Source organism: Rhinolophus sinicus, linkage group LG02 (genome assembly GCF_036562045.2).
Source record: "Rhinolophus sinicus isolate RSC01 linkage group LG02, ASM3656204v1, whole genome shotgun sequence".
NCBI lineage: Eukaryota > Metazoa > Chordata > Mammalia > Chiroptera > Rhinolophidae > Rhinolophus > Rhinolophus sinicus.
The window spans coordinates 85042221-85062501 of NC_133752.1; the positions used below are offsets into that span (position 1 = coordinate 85042221).

At 41.7% G+C, this 20281-nt stretch overlaps 1 protein-coding gene across 18 annotated transcripts in view; it reads right to left on the reverse strand.

The window, feature by feature from the left end:
* The window catches only part of SVIL (supervillin), a 221944-nt gene that overhangs the window by 17599 nt on the left and 184064 nt on the right, over positions 1-20281 (reverse strand). For all 18 annotated transcript variants that reach the window (XM_074324735.1, XM_074324729.1, XM_074324733.1 and 15 more), the window contains 12 exons: positions 18235-18382; positions 14546-14635; positions 14368-14454; positions 12881-13058; positions 9987-10159; positions 8195-8350; positions 6950-7086; positions 6154-6301; positions 5882-6027; positions 4511-4686; positions 1636-1780; positions 948-1224 (listed from right to left, as the gene is read on the reverse strand). In XM_074324735.1, the coding sequence (XP_074180836.1) occupies positions 948-1224; positions 1636-1780; positions 4511-4686; positions 5882-6027; positions 6154-6301; positions 6950-7086; positions 8195-8350; positions 9987-10159; positions 12881-13058; positions 14368-14454; positions 14546-14635; positions 18235-18382 (1861 nt within the window). The remainder of the gene's footprint in view (positions 1-947; positions 1225-1635; positions 1781-4510; positions 4687-5881; positions 6028-6153; positions 6302-6949; positions 7087-8194; positions 8351-9986; positions 10160-12880; positions 13059-14367; positions 14455-14545; positions 14636-18234; positions 18383-20281) is intronic.

The window sequence follows — 20281 nt, forward strand, 5'->3', positions numbered from 1 at the left end:
TCTCTAACACATATAGTAGGTGCTCAGTAAATGCCGTGAGTTGATTATGACTTACTTTTGATAAATTAGGAAAGAAAGCAAATGGCTCTAAGTCTGCAGGTGTCTGGTCAGCAAATGACAACCTCCCTGTGGCCCAGGGACAGCCCCACCTGGATGGCAAGAGGGCTATAAGGAAGTGAATCAAGCCTTTTGGAGTTGGAGCTGGAAATCACAGTTGTGACATAAGCTCTCTCCTAAACGGGTAGTGATGATGGACGCTGTGGGTAATGTGGGATATTGTGGGTAACGGCTATTTCTGGTCAAAGAAAAGCGCTTCTCTCTCCAAAGCTCACTTGCTGTCCTCCTGCATTGCTTCTAGTGCAAACATACAATTGAGAGTTTGCTACAAAGGGTATTTTACCGGCAGGAACATGAGGAGTTTCACTATGTAGTTAGTCTACCAGATCCGCAAAGAACTGCTAAGTTCTCAGCCTCACAGGAAATAGCTTGTTCCATTTTTAATAAATTTGGAGGGGCGTGTATTTGCTATAATGTTACTACTCCATTTGGTCTCAGTTCTAAATCATCCAGATATGCTTTATTTAATGACTTTAATTCAAGCAGCATCCAGCCACATGGCAAATATCAACTGGAGGCAAATCATCAGTTTCCTAGAAAACCTCTGGGGACAGCACAGGGGAGGGAGTGGAGGTCATAAAAAACCTTAACATGCAAGTTTGCTCTCTGTCAGGGAACAGCCCAGATGTCAGCCATGCTGGGTTGTCAGGGATTTGTCTATAGGTTTGCTAAGTGGTTCTCATAGCGAACAGCTAGGCTGACGCACTGCAGCCATGCAGCCAGGCGGAGCGTGGTGTACAGAGAGCCTGGTTCCAGCAATGCTGAGGTTCCCAGTCTCGGAGTTGGGTCCAGGCCTGTCTTAGTTTGAAGAGAACATAAGTGTTACTAACCTGCGGTGCTCACCATGTACTTCCACTTGACCACATAGGCGTCCCCCTCATGGAACTGCCCGATGCTCTGTTTGGGGAGCCTGCTATAGTCGAATTCTAGGATATGCCAGACATCCACAGAGACACTGGCAATCTCAAACTGCCTCCTGTCGTCCCCTTCCACCAGGCCGTAGCCACGGCCCACATTCACCCCGTCCAGCACAGTGCCAGTGGCCGTCTGAGGCACTGGCACCATCCGGGTCACATCGTACGGCTTGACTTCAGCCCTGGGATCCTCCTAGAAGGGAACATTAAAAACAAACAAACAAACAAACAAAAAACAAAACAAAACAAAAAAATCTGTTCACTTGCTTGTTTCTCCAGCCCTTTTGTCTCACACTCAATGCTGTCTCACTGTTATTGGGACGGCATGAGAGTACAGCTTTCACACTCTGTCTCAGGGTGTTGAAATGCATTTAGGGGAAGGCTGCATTTAGGGTAAAGACTTGGGGAGGCCTGAATACACCCCCCACCACAGTGAATGGGACTCCCATAAACCCTAACATACAAACAGGGGTACGTTCACTCTTACAGTTGAAATATAACTAGAAACTGGTTTACTAGTAAACCCTGGGAAGGCTTTTAGTTTCCGACCTCTCTTGTTGAGACCCAATCAGCCTGAGGTTTGAGGCCTGGTCACCTGGCGTACCTTCTGCTGGGAAAATTCGCTGGCATTCTTCTCGTTAGGTCTCTTTAGTTCGGTCCAATCGAGAAATTTCTCTTTGAACAAAATAGTCTCATTGTGTTCTGTAAGTCTCCCAAATATTGCCCAATCAGGCCGCCCCTGTCCTTTTCTGCAGGTGGGTGGGTTGGGGGAGGAGACAGGGAAAGAACCAAGATTAAGCCATGCTAAAACAAAGCAAAGGAACCTCAACTGAACAAATGTGGTTATTGAAAAACACTCAGGATACATAAGTAGTCTGTAGAATGGTCTCATTCTTACTTATTTTACCAAATAAGTGACATTTTATTATTTTAGCCTGAAGCCTTGAGATGCTTTGTATGCACGGAGTTGAGGATGAGGAATGAATGGCAACCCGTGTCAGGACTGGCTCTTTCTTGCCTTCTAGCAAATTCTTGTGTTTGGGATAGCCTAGGGTTGGCGTACTGGACTGGGAGATGGATGAGGCAGGAGTCACATGCATATGTTCCTCGCCTCCCAGGTCTCCCACAGGTGCCTGCAGGAGCTCACCAAGCTCCTGTCCAGTGAATGAACAGATGGGAGTTCACTCTGAACCTTCCAGGGTCTCAAGTCATGTTACAACCAAGCTCTTTAGTCTATTCTCCTCTCTTACTAAACTGAGCATACTTTCATAAAGTAAATTTTTACACATTTGTTTCTAGGCTACTAGATACACAGTAGGCAGGGACAGCACAGGGACACAGGGAAGGAAGTGACACAGCCTAACCTGGAGGTCTGGTACTACCTCAGGATCTCAGGATCTGAAACTGCGCTTGGAACAAAAGGTAACTCAGAAAAAGGTACAGGCATACCTCAGAGATATTGCAGACCACTGCCATAAAGCAAGTATCGCAATAAAGCGAGATGTAATCTTTTTGCTGGTGCATGGTCTTGCCTTCAATGTGTAAAAAATGCAACATCTGTGAAGCACAATTAAACGAGGTGTGCCTGCACAGCCAAGAAAATGCATGCTGTAGAGGGTCCAGCCCTGAGAAGAACGTGCAGGTATTTCTCATCCTTCCAAATCAATCTTTGGTCGTGAATCAGGACTGGGACATGTATGTCCCCTCAGACTGACGAGCAGTGCTCACTGGGCCCTGCAGTGACTTCTGCCTCGTTACTTCCTATTTTGGTCTGGACAATAATTTCTGACATCACAGCTAAGGCACATCACGGAGCTGCCTGTTTCCAAGGAGACTGAAAGGATGAAACCCAGGGTACAAACACTGTTACCTCACAGGCCAGTAGGACTGAACGAACCAAGAGTCAGCACCTATGGGAAATGCAGGACTCCTCTGCAAGGCTGTGGTTTCCACCAGAAAATGTCTGAATGGCTGTCTTTTATATAAATTTGACTCTGTGGACTTGCCAAGATGTCTACAGAGAGAGCACGTGGTTTCAGCTTTAGAGAGGTATCTTTAAAGTTGTGAAGTTGCATGAACACGAGAGGGAGCAGGTTGCAGCGTGAGGCTACGAATGGAGTGGGAGTAGCCTTTTTTCTCTCCCCATCCTGACTTACATGTTTGAACTGGGTTAAGTCATGACACGTCAGTGGTTTCAGCCTCCACGTTTCTTAAGAAGGGTTGGATGCTTAATACTGGCTGTACCTTAAAATCTCTGGGGTGCTTTCAAGACATACTGACACATGAGGCCCACCCCACACGAATTGAAAACACATCTCTAGGGCTGGGCCCGGCACATACATTTTTTTTAAAGTGCCTCAGCTGATTCTGATCTGGGAGAGGTTGAAAAACCAGGGGGTTGGGTGCTCCCTCCCTCATCTACTTCCAGATCTATGGTTATGTCACTGCTAAATATGAATTGTCCAAATGTGGATTTTATGCTTTAGATATTTTTCTTTTACTATACCAAATAAAATATTTTTTTTAAGCCTTAGCTTCTGTCTGTAAAACTCTAGTTATTACAATACTAATTTTAGGTTAAATGTACCCTTGTGTAAAAAGGATTTAAAAACTTTTCACCTACATTGACAAAATTTTTAATTGTTTCTGTAGTGATAATAATAAAATCAATAATTTGATTTTAAAACAGGAAGTTAGGTAGGAAAGTTGAAATTTGTACACTAGCTCAATGGAAACCATTAAAGTGTGGTTGCATGATACCTAATATTCTATGCTGTCTCATGGCACATCTGCTTCTAAGCTATTATATGGCACACATAATTTAAAAACACTTTTTTCCTGGTAGCTAAGAAAAACAACAATCTCTTTGCATATAAGAATTATTTTTTTCAAAATCATATTTCTTAGAGTTTGTACATATGCTGTTGATTTACCAAAATTACTTTTAAAAAGTTCACTACACTGTAGAAAATATTAAAATTACAATCATTATTTCAATACCATATCTTTTCCCCTTCCATCCAAGAAAAGGCATAAACACCACCTACTGGCAAATAAATGGTAAATCCTGGAATTCAAGGACTATGCTTGCAAGGTATGAAATTAGAAGGAAATGTATTACTTTTGCATCTTCACATCAATGCCTGAATTCCAGACCCTGGGAAGTTTCAAACCAGCATGTAATTTATTTAAACAATTACTATTCATCTCTCACATTAGCATCTGGAATGCTGCAGGTGAGAACAATTTGTTCACTTCGAGAAATGAAATATAACACAGACATCTTCCAGAAGACTACAACATCCATATTTCTGTATTAGTTATGTGAACACTAAAGACATCTTCTTTTTGTGAATATTCATGGTACTCCATTGCAGTCATTTATGAAAACAAAAATTTATGAAAAGCGATGATAGACAATTGTGAAAAGAACTGAGGCTCTGCTTGCTTTACAATGCCATCAAAGATGACAGGGATACCTGGGAATAAGTGGGTTGCATTCTCCGGGATCCAGTGGGTTAATGTCACAATTCTCATAGTCAAAGGTTCCATTCCATAAGTGCTTTGCCAGCTGAAATGCTATTTTCCGTTGTGCTAATGTAACTTCTTTTCCATGCCACACATAAACTTCACTGCCAAAATCAAACACCAGTACCTGGGAGAATGGCACAGAAGAATTTGTTAACTTCCGGGACAAGCTCCAGTTGAATCAGGGTCCCTACCGATAGTGAGTCAAATGGGTGATGACACAAACGAAGATGGAACAATCAGTACAAACTCAAAAAGATCTTAAGATCTGACCCCCTGGCACTCTGAGGCAGCTTCTGCCCTGTTTTTCTGTCTTGTTGTCCTAAACGTCCAAGTAATGTTCCCTCCTTTGAACTTTTAAACCACCTAAAACTTCTGATTCATAACAGAGTTAAGAATGTCCTTCTTCCTCCCTCCTGCCCTCCTTTCTTCTCTCCCTACCTCCTTTGCTCATTCATTCACTTAGCACATACATATAGGCCACTTCATACATGCCACACACAGAGGACCAAGTGAGGTCTTCTCTATATAATTCCAAGACCCTCAGAGGCAGAGATCATATCATACTTATATTTATAGCGAGGAGTACTAAATGTTTGCTGAATGAACATGTTACTGTAATGCTATTTCTTAATTCCATGCCTATGGTTTGTTGTACTCTTTCTTCCTAGAATAATTTCTCCCTTTATTTCCAGCAATCCAAATTCTACTGCACTCCAAGCAAGGCTTAATTTTGCTTTATCTTTAAAATTATTCCTGATTATTTCTTTTTTGGGTGACTTGTTTCCCATGTAGATGCCTATACATATCCCACAATCAATCTAGCTTCAGATAACATTATTTCTAATATTGTTCTACTCAATGAAATTTTGTCTTTCCCTTTTTTTCTCAATACTTAGAATACACAATTGTACTGGAAATGTATGTATTTAATAACTATTTACTGGTGTGAGAAAAAAAACACAATACAAACTTGGTAAAATATAAAAATAAATTATACATACATATATGCATTTATTATTCCTGAACTAAAGGACTGAAAAATATTTTATTGATTGTTTATATAAAAATCAAGAGATAGGGCTAGGTAATATATACATTTTGCCTAAAATAGAAAATGATTCATTGGCCCTCCTCTGAACAATATTCTGATTTCTGTATTAGTATTTAAGGTGGCAGTAATGGTTTTAAATCACAAATAAATATCCTTTCAAAAGATGTCACTGTTCTGTGATGGCACTAACACTGGCTAACATTTGTGGGCACTTACTATCTATTTTATTGGGTAGCCCCGTGCAGAGTGCTTCTCCCACTCACTGTACCTCTTTTGATTGCAGAAGGGAGCACTTTGGGATTTTCCCCCAGAAGTCGTCATCAGGAACAAGCTTGTCATCCATCAGACGGTAAGTGCAGTTTGTTTCTATGATGGCTGTTTCATACAGTTCATCTTCTTTTGGGTCTCCAGCAGCTTTGGGGTGAACAATAAGAGGGTATCACATTACACACTGAAAAGTTGCTGGTTTAGAAGAATGAAGAGGGCGAGACGAAAGGATATTCAAGTCTTGTCATTTTCTGAAATACAGGCAACTCTTACATTGGTAGCTGGTTTGGCCACCCAGAAGCTTCCAGAAGTCTTTGGATGCATGGGTGTGGGTATTAATTCCTTCTTCAACAGTTTGGATATAAGTAGCTCTACAACCAAGTTCCCTCTTTGTCTGAATTAAAGTTGCAAGTTCTGAAGCCTAAAAAAAGGGAGGAACACAATTACCTGGGCAGACAAGCCTGTGTCTTGGTGGAACGGCACACGTTGAAATCAGAGACAAGAAATGGTGTGTGGCTGGAAGGAAAACCTGGTGACCCCAGGAGCCCGAGGCACTGGTTGTTGGGCATTTTCAATGAAGTCAAGAAAATGTAACTAAAAGACCAGGGGTATCAATTCTTTAGAGCAATAGTTTTTAGTCTTAGAATTTAACAGATCACTTGTGAAGCTTAAAAAAAAAATAAACGCATAAAACAAAAAACACAAACATTCTCTGGGCTTTTCCCCATGAGATTCTCATTCATTAAGTTTGGGCAGAATTTCATAGGTACCTGGGATAAACAACTCTGAAGTGACGTACCAGTTTCTTTTTTTACACAAGAGTGAAAACAAACCCGGGACTTAAATCTGGAGGGCTAGGTCAGAATCCTTCTAAAGCATCCCACATAAGCACATAATGAAAGCTGGAGAGACATTCAGGAAAAATAACTGCTATCTGCCCCTTCTCACTGGAATGAAACATTCATTGGGCATTTGAGGAGCTTTGTAATCATCTGGCAACTGGTACAACACTGTATCAGTGTATAAATGAGATGCTAAACCAAACTATTTTTATATTGCAGATACCAACCTTTGCCTTTTCTATGACATTTGCAAACTCTCCCACCCACAGGAAGCAGTAATGGGGAGAGAGCAGGAGGAAGCAGTCCCCGCTGTTGAGTGATGAAGCTCGAGGTTCAACCAGTCTTGTCTGCACATGTCTCCTTCCTGAACACAAGGCAAAGAGTCACCATCTTCCCAGAAAGGACAACTCACCCAGCCACCGGAAGGGTGAGGAAGCACCCCCATCTGAAGCATCCCTTTCAATTCTAAGGAGTCTCACCTACCAATACTAGTTCCCAGGACCCAGAGTGGCAGAGGAGGATTTAGAATGACAGCTTTATGGATTATGTTCTCTTCAGTGCTTTCCCAAATGTTGCCAGGTTCTTAGGATGGCTATTAGTGTCCTGTTACAGCATGTGTGTGAATTAGTTGAGGGCCCTTCCTTCCCTCATCTCCTAGTCTCTTTCTCTCCACTCAGCCCACCTTGACATTTAATAACTGCGGTCAGCATGCCACAGGCAAGGGTGTGCCTTCATATAGCATCTGCTTCCCCCAGAGTTTTCACTCGAGAAACTATGGGAGAGTCTTGAGCGGAATCAGCCTGGAGGCAAGCACTCCCTCAGAGAGGCAACTGCTATAGAATAATCATCAGGAGAAGGACCGATGAAGTATCCTCTCCGTCTGTGAGGGTTTCCAGTGTGTTTCTGCCTCGCAGAGGCAGCAATCTGTCCTCACAGCCCAGAGCTAAGTCTCCCATGCTGTGGATACAAAGGGTGTTGGAGTGGAATCCAGGTCCACTTCATTTGCCTCTGCTTCCCCTGGATTTCTTCTCCAAGAATATGCCTATCTCCCCTCTGGCCTGCGCTGACTCTTGTTTCCCTCAATGAGGAGAACTGCGTGACTACGACGAGTTAGGGGCATCCGGTAACTGCTAACTGTGTGTGGCAGGGCCCACAAGGCAAGGGGAATCAACCGCCAAAGCTGAGCTTCTGGAATGGGAGAGGCCTGGGTTCAAACCAGCTCTGCCGCTCAACAGCTGCTGTGACCTCAGGCACGTTACTAACTCTAGCTCTAAGCCTCAGCCAGTACAATACCTAGTGGATTTTGTGAAGCATACGTGAGAGGAGGTAGCTGAGTGCCTGGCACACATCAGCTTCTCAAAAAGTGTGTATTCCCTTCCCCTGACAGGCAGTTAAGGGCAGTCGCAACTCCTGATGCTACCAGATTAAAACCTCTGGTCAATATGTAACCCCTCTCTGTGGCTCTTAAATACCTTTAATCTGCAACAGCATCAGCTTCTTATAGGGCACCGCGCTATTGTTTGAATTCTGTTCTGTCAGGTTGACGCTCCGCAGGCTGACATTGCTGAAGTTTTCTTTACTGGCTAAACCTGCCAGAGTGACTTCCGAGAAGTTGGAGTTGGAGGACACTGGGAGGGTTGAAATAGGAAACATGACTCAGGGGGAAGCAAGATGATCAGGAGAAAGGACAATGTTTACAATCAAAAATTATTCATAATTGACTAGCTTTTTCTTTGAAAGTTAGTCCTGAGGAGAACTCAAGTTTGATGAACTCTGCAGTTCAATGCTTAACCACTGTATTAAGAATTGAACTCTGTAATGAAATGAAAGTCTAAACTGACTGTTGACAAGTGTCACACCTCACCATGGAGAGGCAAGGATTGAAGTGACCTGTGGTACAGCTACATTAGTATAAAATTAGAAGCTGGACTCATTTACTGCAATTTCAGTGAAAGCTGGTATCATTCCTAACAATGTTTAGATGTTGAAAATGCATTCCTAAGGATGCATTTTCATGCATGTTAGATGTCTTTCATCAAAAGTCTTTATTTTTCTACCAAAAGTAGAAAAGCAGGCATTCCATAAGGGATGGTTTTGTTCTAATCTTTTTCTGGAGGCAATATGAACAAGTAGCTGATTTCCTGGCATCCTTTGCTCTCAGACTTAAGACTGTAATTACAAGATGCTGAGTTTTCAGTGTGAACCAACAAATGTATATTTCAATCACCCCAAAGCCATCCTCTGCGCTCCCCCAAAAGTGGAGGTAAAGTATCTAAAACTTATGTCAACAAACCTTTATTTCTCCAACTCATTGTTTTTAAAAAATGTGTATGCTGGGGAGAAATTCAGAAAAGTATTTTGCTAGGATAAGTTTCTAATACTGAAGAAATATAACACACCTTAACAATTCATATGGCACAGTGAGTTGGAAATATACTTTCTTAGTAAACCAGCTACATAGAAAAGACTCAACCACTTTATGTACCTACTATATTTCTAAGGAAAATTTTAAGAAATAGGTTTATGAGTGCTACAGTAAAATAAAAATTATAGGAAGAATATTCAAAACACCATGATTATGCATGCAATTATCTCTACCAAGGAAACCACTGGTTCATAACTATGAAACCCCTCCTTACTGGGCAGATAAAAGCAGAACAGCTTAGTCTAAAGTGAGACAGAGAGCCTGGAGCCTGTCTCCTCTCTCTCCTTTCATTGCCCCCACCCAAAGTTCCCCCACTCACCCACCCACATCCCATGTACCAGGAGCCCGAGGGTCCCATCAAAAACAATTTGCAAAGCACTGGTTTACGCATTAATTAATAAAAAAAAAAAATCTAAGATTAGGCAAAGCAGTGATTTGGGACATTTTCCCATGAGAAATCAAATGATTTCCTCTTGAATAAGATTAATCGGAGAGTTATTGCGTTTGGGCCCTACAGAGATGAAAACGGGTTGAATTATAAAGCCCAGAAACATCCTTCTCCCATCGCTTGAGAGAAAATGCAGCAAAACAGAATAATTTTAATTCACCAAGTGAAAAGATGCTCAATGCTATTAGGAATTTTTGTGAAAAGCCTTTAAATTCCAGGCAGATTTCCTGCAGGTGGGTACATGTGTGTGCAAACTTACTCATTTTTATTTAATGAGTGTCTTATGAGCCCCGTTATTGACCATTGCAAGGCAGAAAAAGGAGATGGTTAAAATCACCGCATCATCAGCTCCCATGCACACGAGCAGGGTGGTGGTTGCAAAAACACTCACTCTTTTCTACTTTCATTCGCTTTGACTCCATGAAGGCCACGTTTAGTCTCTGCTCAGTATATTCCTGAAGGAGATCTTCTCTCGCTGCCAGCATTTTCAGGGGGTTTTTGGAAGCCTGCACCCGGCGCTTGGGCCTAACTGCACGCTTGTGTTCAGCCACCGAAGACGTCAACCTGAGGAGCAAAGCAGAGTTGCATCCTCGGTCTGCAATATCACCCACTCCTGGTGTATTTGCAGGTCTCTGACCTGAAGCAACGGGCTCCACAATTTTATTTCCCAATTTCATTATAAATTTTATGACTCTTCCTCCAGATCACCACTCCCCTGACATGGAGTCACAGAATATTGGGGATGGAAGGGAAATTCAAGGAGAGAGTCATTTAGTTCAAGAGCCCAGCCAATCCCAGAAGCCCCCACTCACCCAACCCCGTGATCTCTGCCTAACGGGCAGCTCATCCCACTACAAGGAACTCTGAAGGGTAGGAAGTTCTTCCTTAACCTTATCACACCCACACACCCATCCTAACTCTCCTGTTGGAATAATACACACGTCCACTTCTTCTGTCGCTGGAAGTTCTTCAAGAATTTATAGCCAGCCATTGCTTCTCTTTTATCCCATTCCCTCCAGAGGAAACCTTCTCTTTACATAATAATTTTTCAGTTCCTTCACCAACTACCCCCATAACTAGCCTCCTGTCAACCCACTGCAGTCTCTGAAACCACTATTTTGAAGAATGTATTGAAATAAAATAGGCTCAGAAAACCAACTCTAACCGCCACACATTCACATAATTCTCTAGGGCAGAAGACCAGGCGTGGGGAGGTGGGCAAACCCAGTAACATGATTTCCCCACAGATTCCAGCTGCTGCTGGCAACTTCCTACTGTACAGGTCTCTGTGCCTGAAAGTCTTTTTTATATATAACATTGCCCTCTGTGTGTGTATGTGTGTGTGTGTGTGTGTGTGTGTGTGTGTGTGTGTAAACATACATATATTTAAATTACATATAATGATTTAAACAATGACATTTGGGTTAGGAAAAGATTAAGAAATGGTTAAATAACCATATATACAAATACCCAAAATATTATTTAAACATGGAAAATGCAAATTGTTTACTTTTTTAAAGTACCAAATTAAAAAAAAAAAAAAAAACAGACCCAAAACTAAACCCATTGAAACATGCAAGGAATGTATGTATCAGAATGTCTTTAGGAGCAATTTATGATAACTACACAGACTCCTGGAAGAGACTGTAACTGATAAATTTGTAGGAAATAGATAAATGTGGTCAATAGCTGTGGGTTTGGCCTATCCAGCAGAGTATTCTCCTTGCGTCTGGTAACAGCTGCTTAACTTTGGGGGACCCACCTCACTCCACTCCCTGTCCCCCACTCTGGTTCAGGAGGGGATCCAGAGATCAGCTCTGGCCAATCAGCATCTTTCATCCCCTTGTCCACAGTGATTGCTCTACGGATGAACTCAGGCCCAAGAAAATCAAGCCTGGAACTTCTGCTGGAACTACTGGAGAGAGAAGTTGCCTGTGCTGGAGTGGCTAAGTAGGTAGCTAAAAATCCAGAGGGGTAGTTGTCTCTCACCACCTGGTGACACCACCTGGTGACAGCCTGACTGAGAGTAAAGCCAGCCCAAAGGAAAACAGGCAAGAGCGAGACCACATTCTGATGAGCCTGCAGGCCCTGAGTTCATGCCTATACTTTTCAATGATTGAAACTGTAAATAACCCATACCTTTTTTTTTGCTAATGTCATTTTGACTTGGATTTCTTTCTGCCACTTGCAACTGAAGGAATCTTAATACAATAATCGTTTTTCTTAAGTGGTTTAGTCATGTTACTGTATCAAGAGAGACCCTTGAACATCACTGAGAAATCCCTCAGATCTACTGATTTTATAAATTACAGTAAGATAAGTGACATGTTTTATTGTTTTTCTGGTTAGTTGTATTAATCTGAACCCATGAGATCCAAATATTTCTCAAAGTCACGAGTAAGGATTCAAATGTCAAATAAAAGGGAGGTATAGACATCTCTGCTAAATGATGGTTGTCTAAAAAATCTGCAAAACATTGTTGGAGTTACGTGAAAAATCCAGTGACATTTTTAGGAACAGGGCTAACGTCTGTGGCCCATGCTGTGTATGCAAGACTTTCTGTCTGAATGCACATCTGTTGTGGGGCACACATGTTTTATCTACCCCTCAGCACTGTGCGTGTGGCTCAGAGAATACAGTAGTCCCCCCAATCCACAGTTTCACTGTCCATGGTTTCAGTTACCTGTGGTCAACCATGGCTCAAAAATATTAAATGAAAAATTCCAGAAATAATCAATTCATAAGTTTTAAGTTGTTCACTGTTCGGAGTAGTGTGATGGAATTTCCTGCTGTCCAGTTCTGTCCTGCCTGGGATCTGAATCATCCCTTTGTCTAGTGTCTCCACATTGCATATGCTCCCGCCTGCTTGTCACTAGCTGTCTTGGTTATCAGAGTGACTGTCATGGGACCACAGTGCTTGTGTCCTAGTAACCTTTATTTTACTTCATAATGGCCCCAAAGTTCAAGGGTAGTGATGCTGGCAATTTGCATATGCCAGAGAGAAGCCATAAAGTACTTCCTTTAAATGTAAAGGTATGTATGCATAGGAAAAAAACATTATATATATAGGGCTCGGTACTACCCACGGTTTCAGGCATCCACTGGGGGGGTCGTCAAACTTACACGCCATGGATAAGGGGGCACTACTGTAGTTATTTGGCTGTAATGAAGTTCTATCCCAGGAGATAACACAGTGAGGGAGAAGATCCTCATCCAGGTACTGGGTGGAGGCCGATGAAAGAATCTGTTCTCAGTGGGTGAAAGACAGAAGTGGCAATAACTCACTTGGGGGCATAAGGATCGAAAATCACATCGAAGTCTTCGTCCAGCTCCACAGGGCTCCTCGGCATGGTACAGTCCACACTGCGGTAAAATTTGGCAAAGGTTTCATCATCGTCTAACTTCATCACCTCCTTAACAGATTTGCCAGTGACGGTGAGTACCGTTTCTTGCATCCCACCAACTGTCAACAAATAAGCAAATAAATAACATAAATTTGTGTATAAACATGACACCAACTGAACCTCACAATATCTTAAAAATTATTTCCCCCACTGAGTTCCAGGAGTGGAGAAAACATAATAGTGACATCCAGGGCCCTGTGGATGCTTCCTAGGCTTTCCTTGACTTCTCAGGAGAGGACTTCCTATCCGAACAAAGCTTGCACCATGATGTGGTAGGAGAGAGGGAGGCTGGCCTTGCTGCATGCAAGCCCACTCAGCGTATCTGGACTTGCTCCTTTTGCTACTGGAGGCAGAACTAGCCTCAGCCTCATTCTAGTCAAGGGTTGGCAAAATCCTTTTCTACAAAGGGCCATGTACTAAATATTTTAGACTTTGGAATGGAGACTAGATGGCCTGTTTTAACTGCTCAGCTCTGTTGCTGTAGTGCAAAAGCGACTATGGGCAATACCTTAACAAATGGGTATGATCATATTCCAATACAACTATACAAAAACAGGTGGATTAGACCCCTGGGCTAGATCACTGCTACATATAGTATGGAATAAACTGAACTGTATGCATTCCTTGCTTTGCCAGGTTATTCTATTGCATTTTTATATTTGTGGATTAAAGGGGTTATTTATATTATTTCCAACCTATTAGGGACCACTGCCAATCACAGGGACTCCCAAAGCTTAGTATTTGATGAGTTTCAAGTCCTGGAAATTTTTATTAAGAGATAAGGCTGTTGTTGCATATTATTATTTTATTTTGTATACTTCATTGACTTTTGTATGGAAATATTTAATTTACCGGAATTCTCTTTTAGTAACCATTTGTGATTGATTATAAGATATAATATCAGCTGCTACTTTATTGGAAATTGACATGTGCAATTTAAAGTTCATCAGGCCCAAGATCATGCTGGTTTTGTGTAAAAATCTGCTTTCAGTGTTAAAAGCAAAATTAAATCATGATCCTGATTGGATGACATCTCAAGGAGTTAGATTTAGGAACAAATGTTATTGGATATCCCAAATTTGGTACATTATCAAGAAAATGAGAGCTTGGTAATACAAGCAGACTTGACCAATAACTTCATTTTTTAAAAGATAACAACAAAGATGATGCTTACAGTATGAATGGGTGCAGTGCCATAGAAAGGGCACAATTTAGCTGAGGAGAAAAGCCATTAATTACAATTGGAATTTAGGGATCTTGAGAGAGGATCAGGTTCTTTTCAGGTTTCCTTAGCCACGCGATGAAATACGAATCTCGCTGTGCTATAAGCATATAAACCAAAGCTTCCCTCTAGCTTCTGGCATGTACCTTTATTATTCAGCCTTCTTAGAAAGGTTTCCAGCCTATCCAACTTCAGGTCCGATTCTAACTGCATGTCTGGTCTGGCTTCGATATCTAGGCAAATAGAAACCAGCAATGAGAGAGTGCCATGAAGAACTCTTCCGATCGTAAAGCCACTGGCATATGGGGCACCTTGGGGACTCACCTTCCAGGGGTTTGGAAACTGGCGTTGTGCCCCTTGTTTTACTGCAAATAGGGGACGCCACTGGGGTTATGGCAGTGGGTGATGCCAAACCTGCAGAACAAACAAGGGAGCTATTTAGTATCTGAGGATCATTTCTGGAAATTCCCCCGGACACTGCTGGATCTCTCTTAGCCTTTGTGTGGATGTTACAGAATTTATACACACGCATGCATGCACACACACACGTACATTTGGCAGGTACCGTGACTATGGAGGACAAGTGCAAATGTAGGTAGAATTTGATAGTTTCTAAGGACTGTAGTAGCTGATAAGCTGCCCTTCCAAAATGAACAATGAGGACATGAGGGAAAAAGATGTCCCTAACGTGTAAATGGAATACGAGAGTACAACAGACAATCAGAATATACTTGAACAAATGGAGTTGTGAGTTCTGTAGGCCTTTGGGGTGGTGAACATAGTTGATGAGAAAGTTTAGTTGCACTGTCTCCCATAGAGGAAATGGAGGATGGTCTGTGTCACACTGGCTGGCAAGTAGCCCCGAGCAATGGAGTTTTCCTCCAGGCTGAGGTGAGGGAGGGACAGTCTGGCCCTTGGGCACATCCCTCAGAGGAGTGTGGTTCTATTGAGCAATAATCCAACAAGTGGTAACCTTTTAGAAGAAAAACACAGAAGAGTATAGGTTTAAATTGATTTGTGATTGGTAAAGGGTGTATTCATTTCAGGTATAGCTGGGAACCAGCCATATGCTTTCACAAATAATTTATCAAGAAGCAGAGTGTGGAATCTTTAAAAGGAGAATGGTAAGGGACATATAAAAGGGAAAGAAAGGAATTCCAGCATAAAGAAGGTATCTACCTGTTGGAACAAGAAACGTTAATTAAATCAAAGATGAATATTTTTTCCTAACCTAAGTAGAAGAGATTAGAATGGGAAGTCATTAGTGCATTTACAAAGAACAAAATGAGATGCTAATGTTCTCTGCATTCATTTGTAACAAATATGAAATCCTTAGATGGCATTGCCCTTTTAAGCACCACTCAAGGAACAACAGCAGGAGAAGATGTCACTCAGTATCACAAGCTCTTCTTCTTCCTGTGAACTGGAAAAGGACGTATTATTATAGCATGAAAATTTAAAGGAAAAATACTGAAATATGGTTTAAAGCTTAAGTTTTAAGTGATATTGTAGAAGTACATCTCAATATGTATGTATATGTGCTTGATGATGTCACTAAAATTAAAAAAATGTATTTCAGTTACCAGACCTGCAAAGGGTTTCTATCAGTGAGAAAGTAAACTTCCTTGAAAAATAATACAGAAAGGTAAAATTTGGTATCACAGGCTGGGACAATAAATCGTTGCCTACTAAAAGGATGCACGAGAGACATGGAAAGGTTTACTAGCACAGAGATCATTAACTCTGTAGCTAATAAACAGACCTAACTCAGAAGGCAACCAGGAAACCCCATTCTCTATACTGTCAGGACGCCCCCTGCTGCCCATTAACGCAGCAGCACGCAGGGGAGCTCTTGGAGATGGGCCATCTCTTTCCCAGCTAGAGACTAAGATTTTTCTGCAACGGGGGAGGGCATATGGATTTAAAAAATTACATAATGTTAAAACAAAACAAAGCACTCCCCAGACCTCTTTCCAATGAATTCTACATGCAATAACCAGTCTCCCACTCTCTTCGGGATCATTTTCACATCGTTCTTATTCAAAGGAGTACTTTTCTTCCAGGAGAATACTAGAATACCATCAAAACCTTGTGGAGTACTAATTGTTACAGAGACTCTAGAAATGTCAAAAAGGGAGAAAAGTCCTAATGAGGCTAGGGGGCAGCAGAGTTTTCTGGGGTGAGAGAATGAAAAGCAGGGTAAGCATGCCTCTTGGCAATTCCTTGATATGCAGTAACTTGCAGCTGCGAGATGTGCCATTGTAACCAGATGAGATGGGAAGACGCCGTGGCTGTAGTGTAAGGAGCTATTTTATTTTGTGGTGAGTGTACCCTGGATGCCATATTACCACAAATCAAAAGGAGCTCACGACTCAACCGAAACACATAACCCAGTACATGGTAACCAATACTAGAAAAATAGGGTAGTTTTTTCATTAGATGAAAAGTATAAGAAAATTATGTCCTGAGTAAGCCATATAGCACCTGTTAAAGAAAGATCCCTGATTTATTCAGGAAAATGTGAGCGCAAACTCATCCACTATGGGACAGGAACTTCTTGGACCTTGCTTTCCAAACCTGCACGAGAGCAAATCTCCTTCCTCTGACATTGCTGTGGATGAGGCCCCTGGGATTTGGTAGCAAGGGCCCACTTACAAATAAATTTTGACTTTTAAGATGGAAGAGGAAAAAGACACCAAAATAAAAAGTCATCAGGATAAAAGTCCAGGCTAGAGGTTGGGAGATCTGAGCTCTGGTTCAAGTGCTCAGCTTGAGTTCTTCACTACTGTGGGTTTTAAGGATGTGCGGTTAACACAGAGATGGAGCTCAGGTTAAAGGAGTTTAACATGATTATACAGTTCTGTGATTTGGGGAAGAAAACACTCAAATGCTACCTCATTCTGCGAGAGTACATTATCTGCTGTTATCTTTAGACAATTCCAAGCTTAGTTAAGAATTTGTTAGGGAGGATTCTTCCACCAAGATATGAGTTAATCACAGTTCAGGGGTTTTCCCTCCTTCCCTTCCTTCTGCAAAGATGTAGTATGAAGTTCCAATGAGGCAGGCATTATTTGTGAGTGAGGATCCTGAAAGGTTTTGAGAAAAGGGAAAGATAAACCTATAAAGCTGATGATGAGTTAAACCTGAGTGAAGGTAAAAACATTTATCACCAGGCTAGGACATTTGCATTTAAATAATAGCTTAGAAAATGAAGGTATGTGTATAGAGGTGACAAAGAGACCCCACATTTTAACCATTTCCTACAGGATATGGAGGCTCCAAGCTCTCTGGTGACTTTACTAACCACACGCTTCCTCAATTTCATAAATCTTTGGATACAGACTTCAAATTAGTTCCAAGAGCTCAGCTGCAGAGAAATGACCATCTGCAGGGAAATCTCACTTCCTTGTAATTGGATATATCTTATAAACACTATTTAAAAAATACCCAGAAATCAGGCTTTGTAAGCCAGAGACTCTGGTTTGATGGAAAGAGACCTAGGAATTAGCCTACAAAGGAAAAGAGATACACTCCTTCTTCCCTGAGAAAGGCTAATTTGGGTTAACTGATTGCCAGATGGCAAGAAAATGGAAATAATTTTTTTTTTTTTTGGAAATGGAAATAATTTAAAAGCAATTATGGGAAAGGCCTAAGATTTGTTAGAAGATTTGCAATTGCTTTTGAAACCTGTGTTCAATTTCCAAATGGCTAAGTTTTGAAATGTGACTAATTGAATTATGCTTCTTACACTGAAGATGATGTTGTGTATAACAAATTTTAATAGGAATATCTCAAAAAACTAATTCACACAAAATTACCCAAAAACTAATTCACACAAAATTACCTAAAAACCATTCACACAACTTCAATGAGATCAAAAATGAAAAAAGACCATGGCTTGATTGTTTTAACCGAGATGTCCTATGCTACCCTCCATGGGTGATGGAGCATGCATGCACATGTGTACACGTGTAGACACACACACACACCCATGAACACTTGCACCCTCTGACCTTTCTTCACCATTCTCCCGGCCACCGTAAACTGGGTGGAGTCATTAGCTGCTCCTTTGCCTTTTGTCTTCCAGGCTTCCTCTCTCACAGTGATGAGGTGCTTCCTCTCTTCGATAGTCATTTGGCTCTCTCGACTTTCTGTAACCCGCTGTTTTTAACAGGTACAAAGGAGAAAATACAAGAGGGAAATGAGACAGTTGTGAATTTTAGCTTGCGGCATTTCATGAGCTGAAAAAAAGGCAAAAAAGAGTACTACATTGTCCCAAACTGGCCATAACTGTTCTACCTGAAATAGGTTTGGCTTCCTTATTTGCAGCTTGAGTTAGAGGTCAACATCAAGAGTACTGAAGGCTAAAATGAAAACTTAGTAGGCTTTTTTTCCCCACTTATTTATTTGGAACACTGGAACACCAGAATGACACTTTGTAAAAATAAACGAAAATAGACTGCCTTCATGCAATGAACTTTACAGTGTTTTAAAGTTGCTCTGTTTTACCTGTCTGGTTAAATTAAGTTGATGAGGAAATATATAGTATGCATCACAAAGACCACAATCAATCTAGAAAATCTTATCCACTAAATTCACAAGGAACATAATCAGCTCTAAAGTAGGAATGCCAGTTAGGAATAAGGTGTTCCATGAGGTTTTCTGGAACTCGACGCGCTTTTTCCCAGAGCAACTATGTTATATGAGAAGTTAGGTACAGGTGCCTGGATGTGAATTTTAGGTCATAATATATCTGACACTGAGGATGAACTGTGTTCTAGATATAACTTACCTATGTAATAACATTTCTACCTAAAAAACGCTTTCAAAAGTTTCTAATTGGGGTTCTGGAAATCCCTCCCTCTTCACTTTCTAAACCATTGGTGTCACTCCTTTGGCTTAAGAGGAAGAAGCTGGAGTGGACTCGAGAGCGACCAGGGCAGAACTGGACTAGCGTGACGGGGCTGAGGTAAGAGGATGAGGAGCCAGAAGGAAGCAGAGGACAGGGCTCAAGGCCCTCCGGGCCAGCACAGAAGAAGGAGCATGGCCAAGAGAAACAATGTGGATGATGACAGCAGGAGGGAGGTCCTCAAATGTTGGCAGGACAGAGTTGGTTTTCCCTGCTCCCTCACTCTAACTCCCCTTTCACCATAAAACCCCTCTGGGGTGAGGGGCATGGGTCAGGGTGAGAATCAGGGGAGAGGGGCAGGGAAGGGACTCTAAAGATGGCAGCGGCCTCCTTCCTGGGTTTGTGCTTTTGCTTTCATCTCAGGATCTTCTTAGACTGAGGATGCCATTTCTGCTAAGGCATTTGCTTTCAAACTATAGTTGAACTCTTCTTAATTATTTCTGGCAGTGTTCCCACCTCCTCTTCCCTCATAGGAATTTTTCCTTGAAAAAGAAGTCAACACAGGTCAAAGGGATGGTCAGGCCTTCCACTGACCCAGTGGGGGGACCAGGAGAGTCCTGAGGGGGAATATGTCCTAGGGCGGTTGATTCTTCCTCCACGACTCTATTCACTATGGCAGATTAGCTTCCCTTAACTGACCAATAGGAAGTAACTTCCGGATTCATTGAGGATGATAGAAGAGATGGGCACAGGTCTTCTCCTTAGGGCCTTCGAATGACAGAGGGTAATAGAGGGGAGGCATTTTTCTTTCCTTTTCAGCAGTGTATTAATACCATGTCTGCACTGGTAAAAGTTGGCTTAAGCCATGGATATGGACCATTCTGTCATCTAGTTTATGAACTTTGATTTTACAGAATTTTTTTATGGAGCAATCATAGCCAGAACTGGTTCTGAGTTCCTTGGTCATTTAAATTACGTTAAAAACCTTTTCCTAAAGAGACATGGCAACTAAATGCAATGCATGATCCTGCTCAGATCCTAGTGGAGTGGGAGTGGGGCTAAAAGGTACGTTATTGGAGGGCTGGGGGATTGACAATTGAAATATAACTGTGGATTAAACATTGTATCAATATTACATTTCCTCATCTTGATCACTGTATTGTGGTTAGGGAGCATGCTATAGATTGAATGTTTGTGGTCTCCCCACCCAG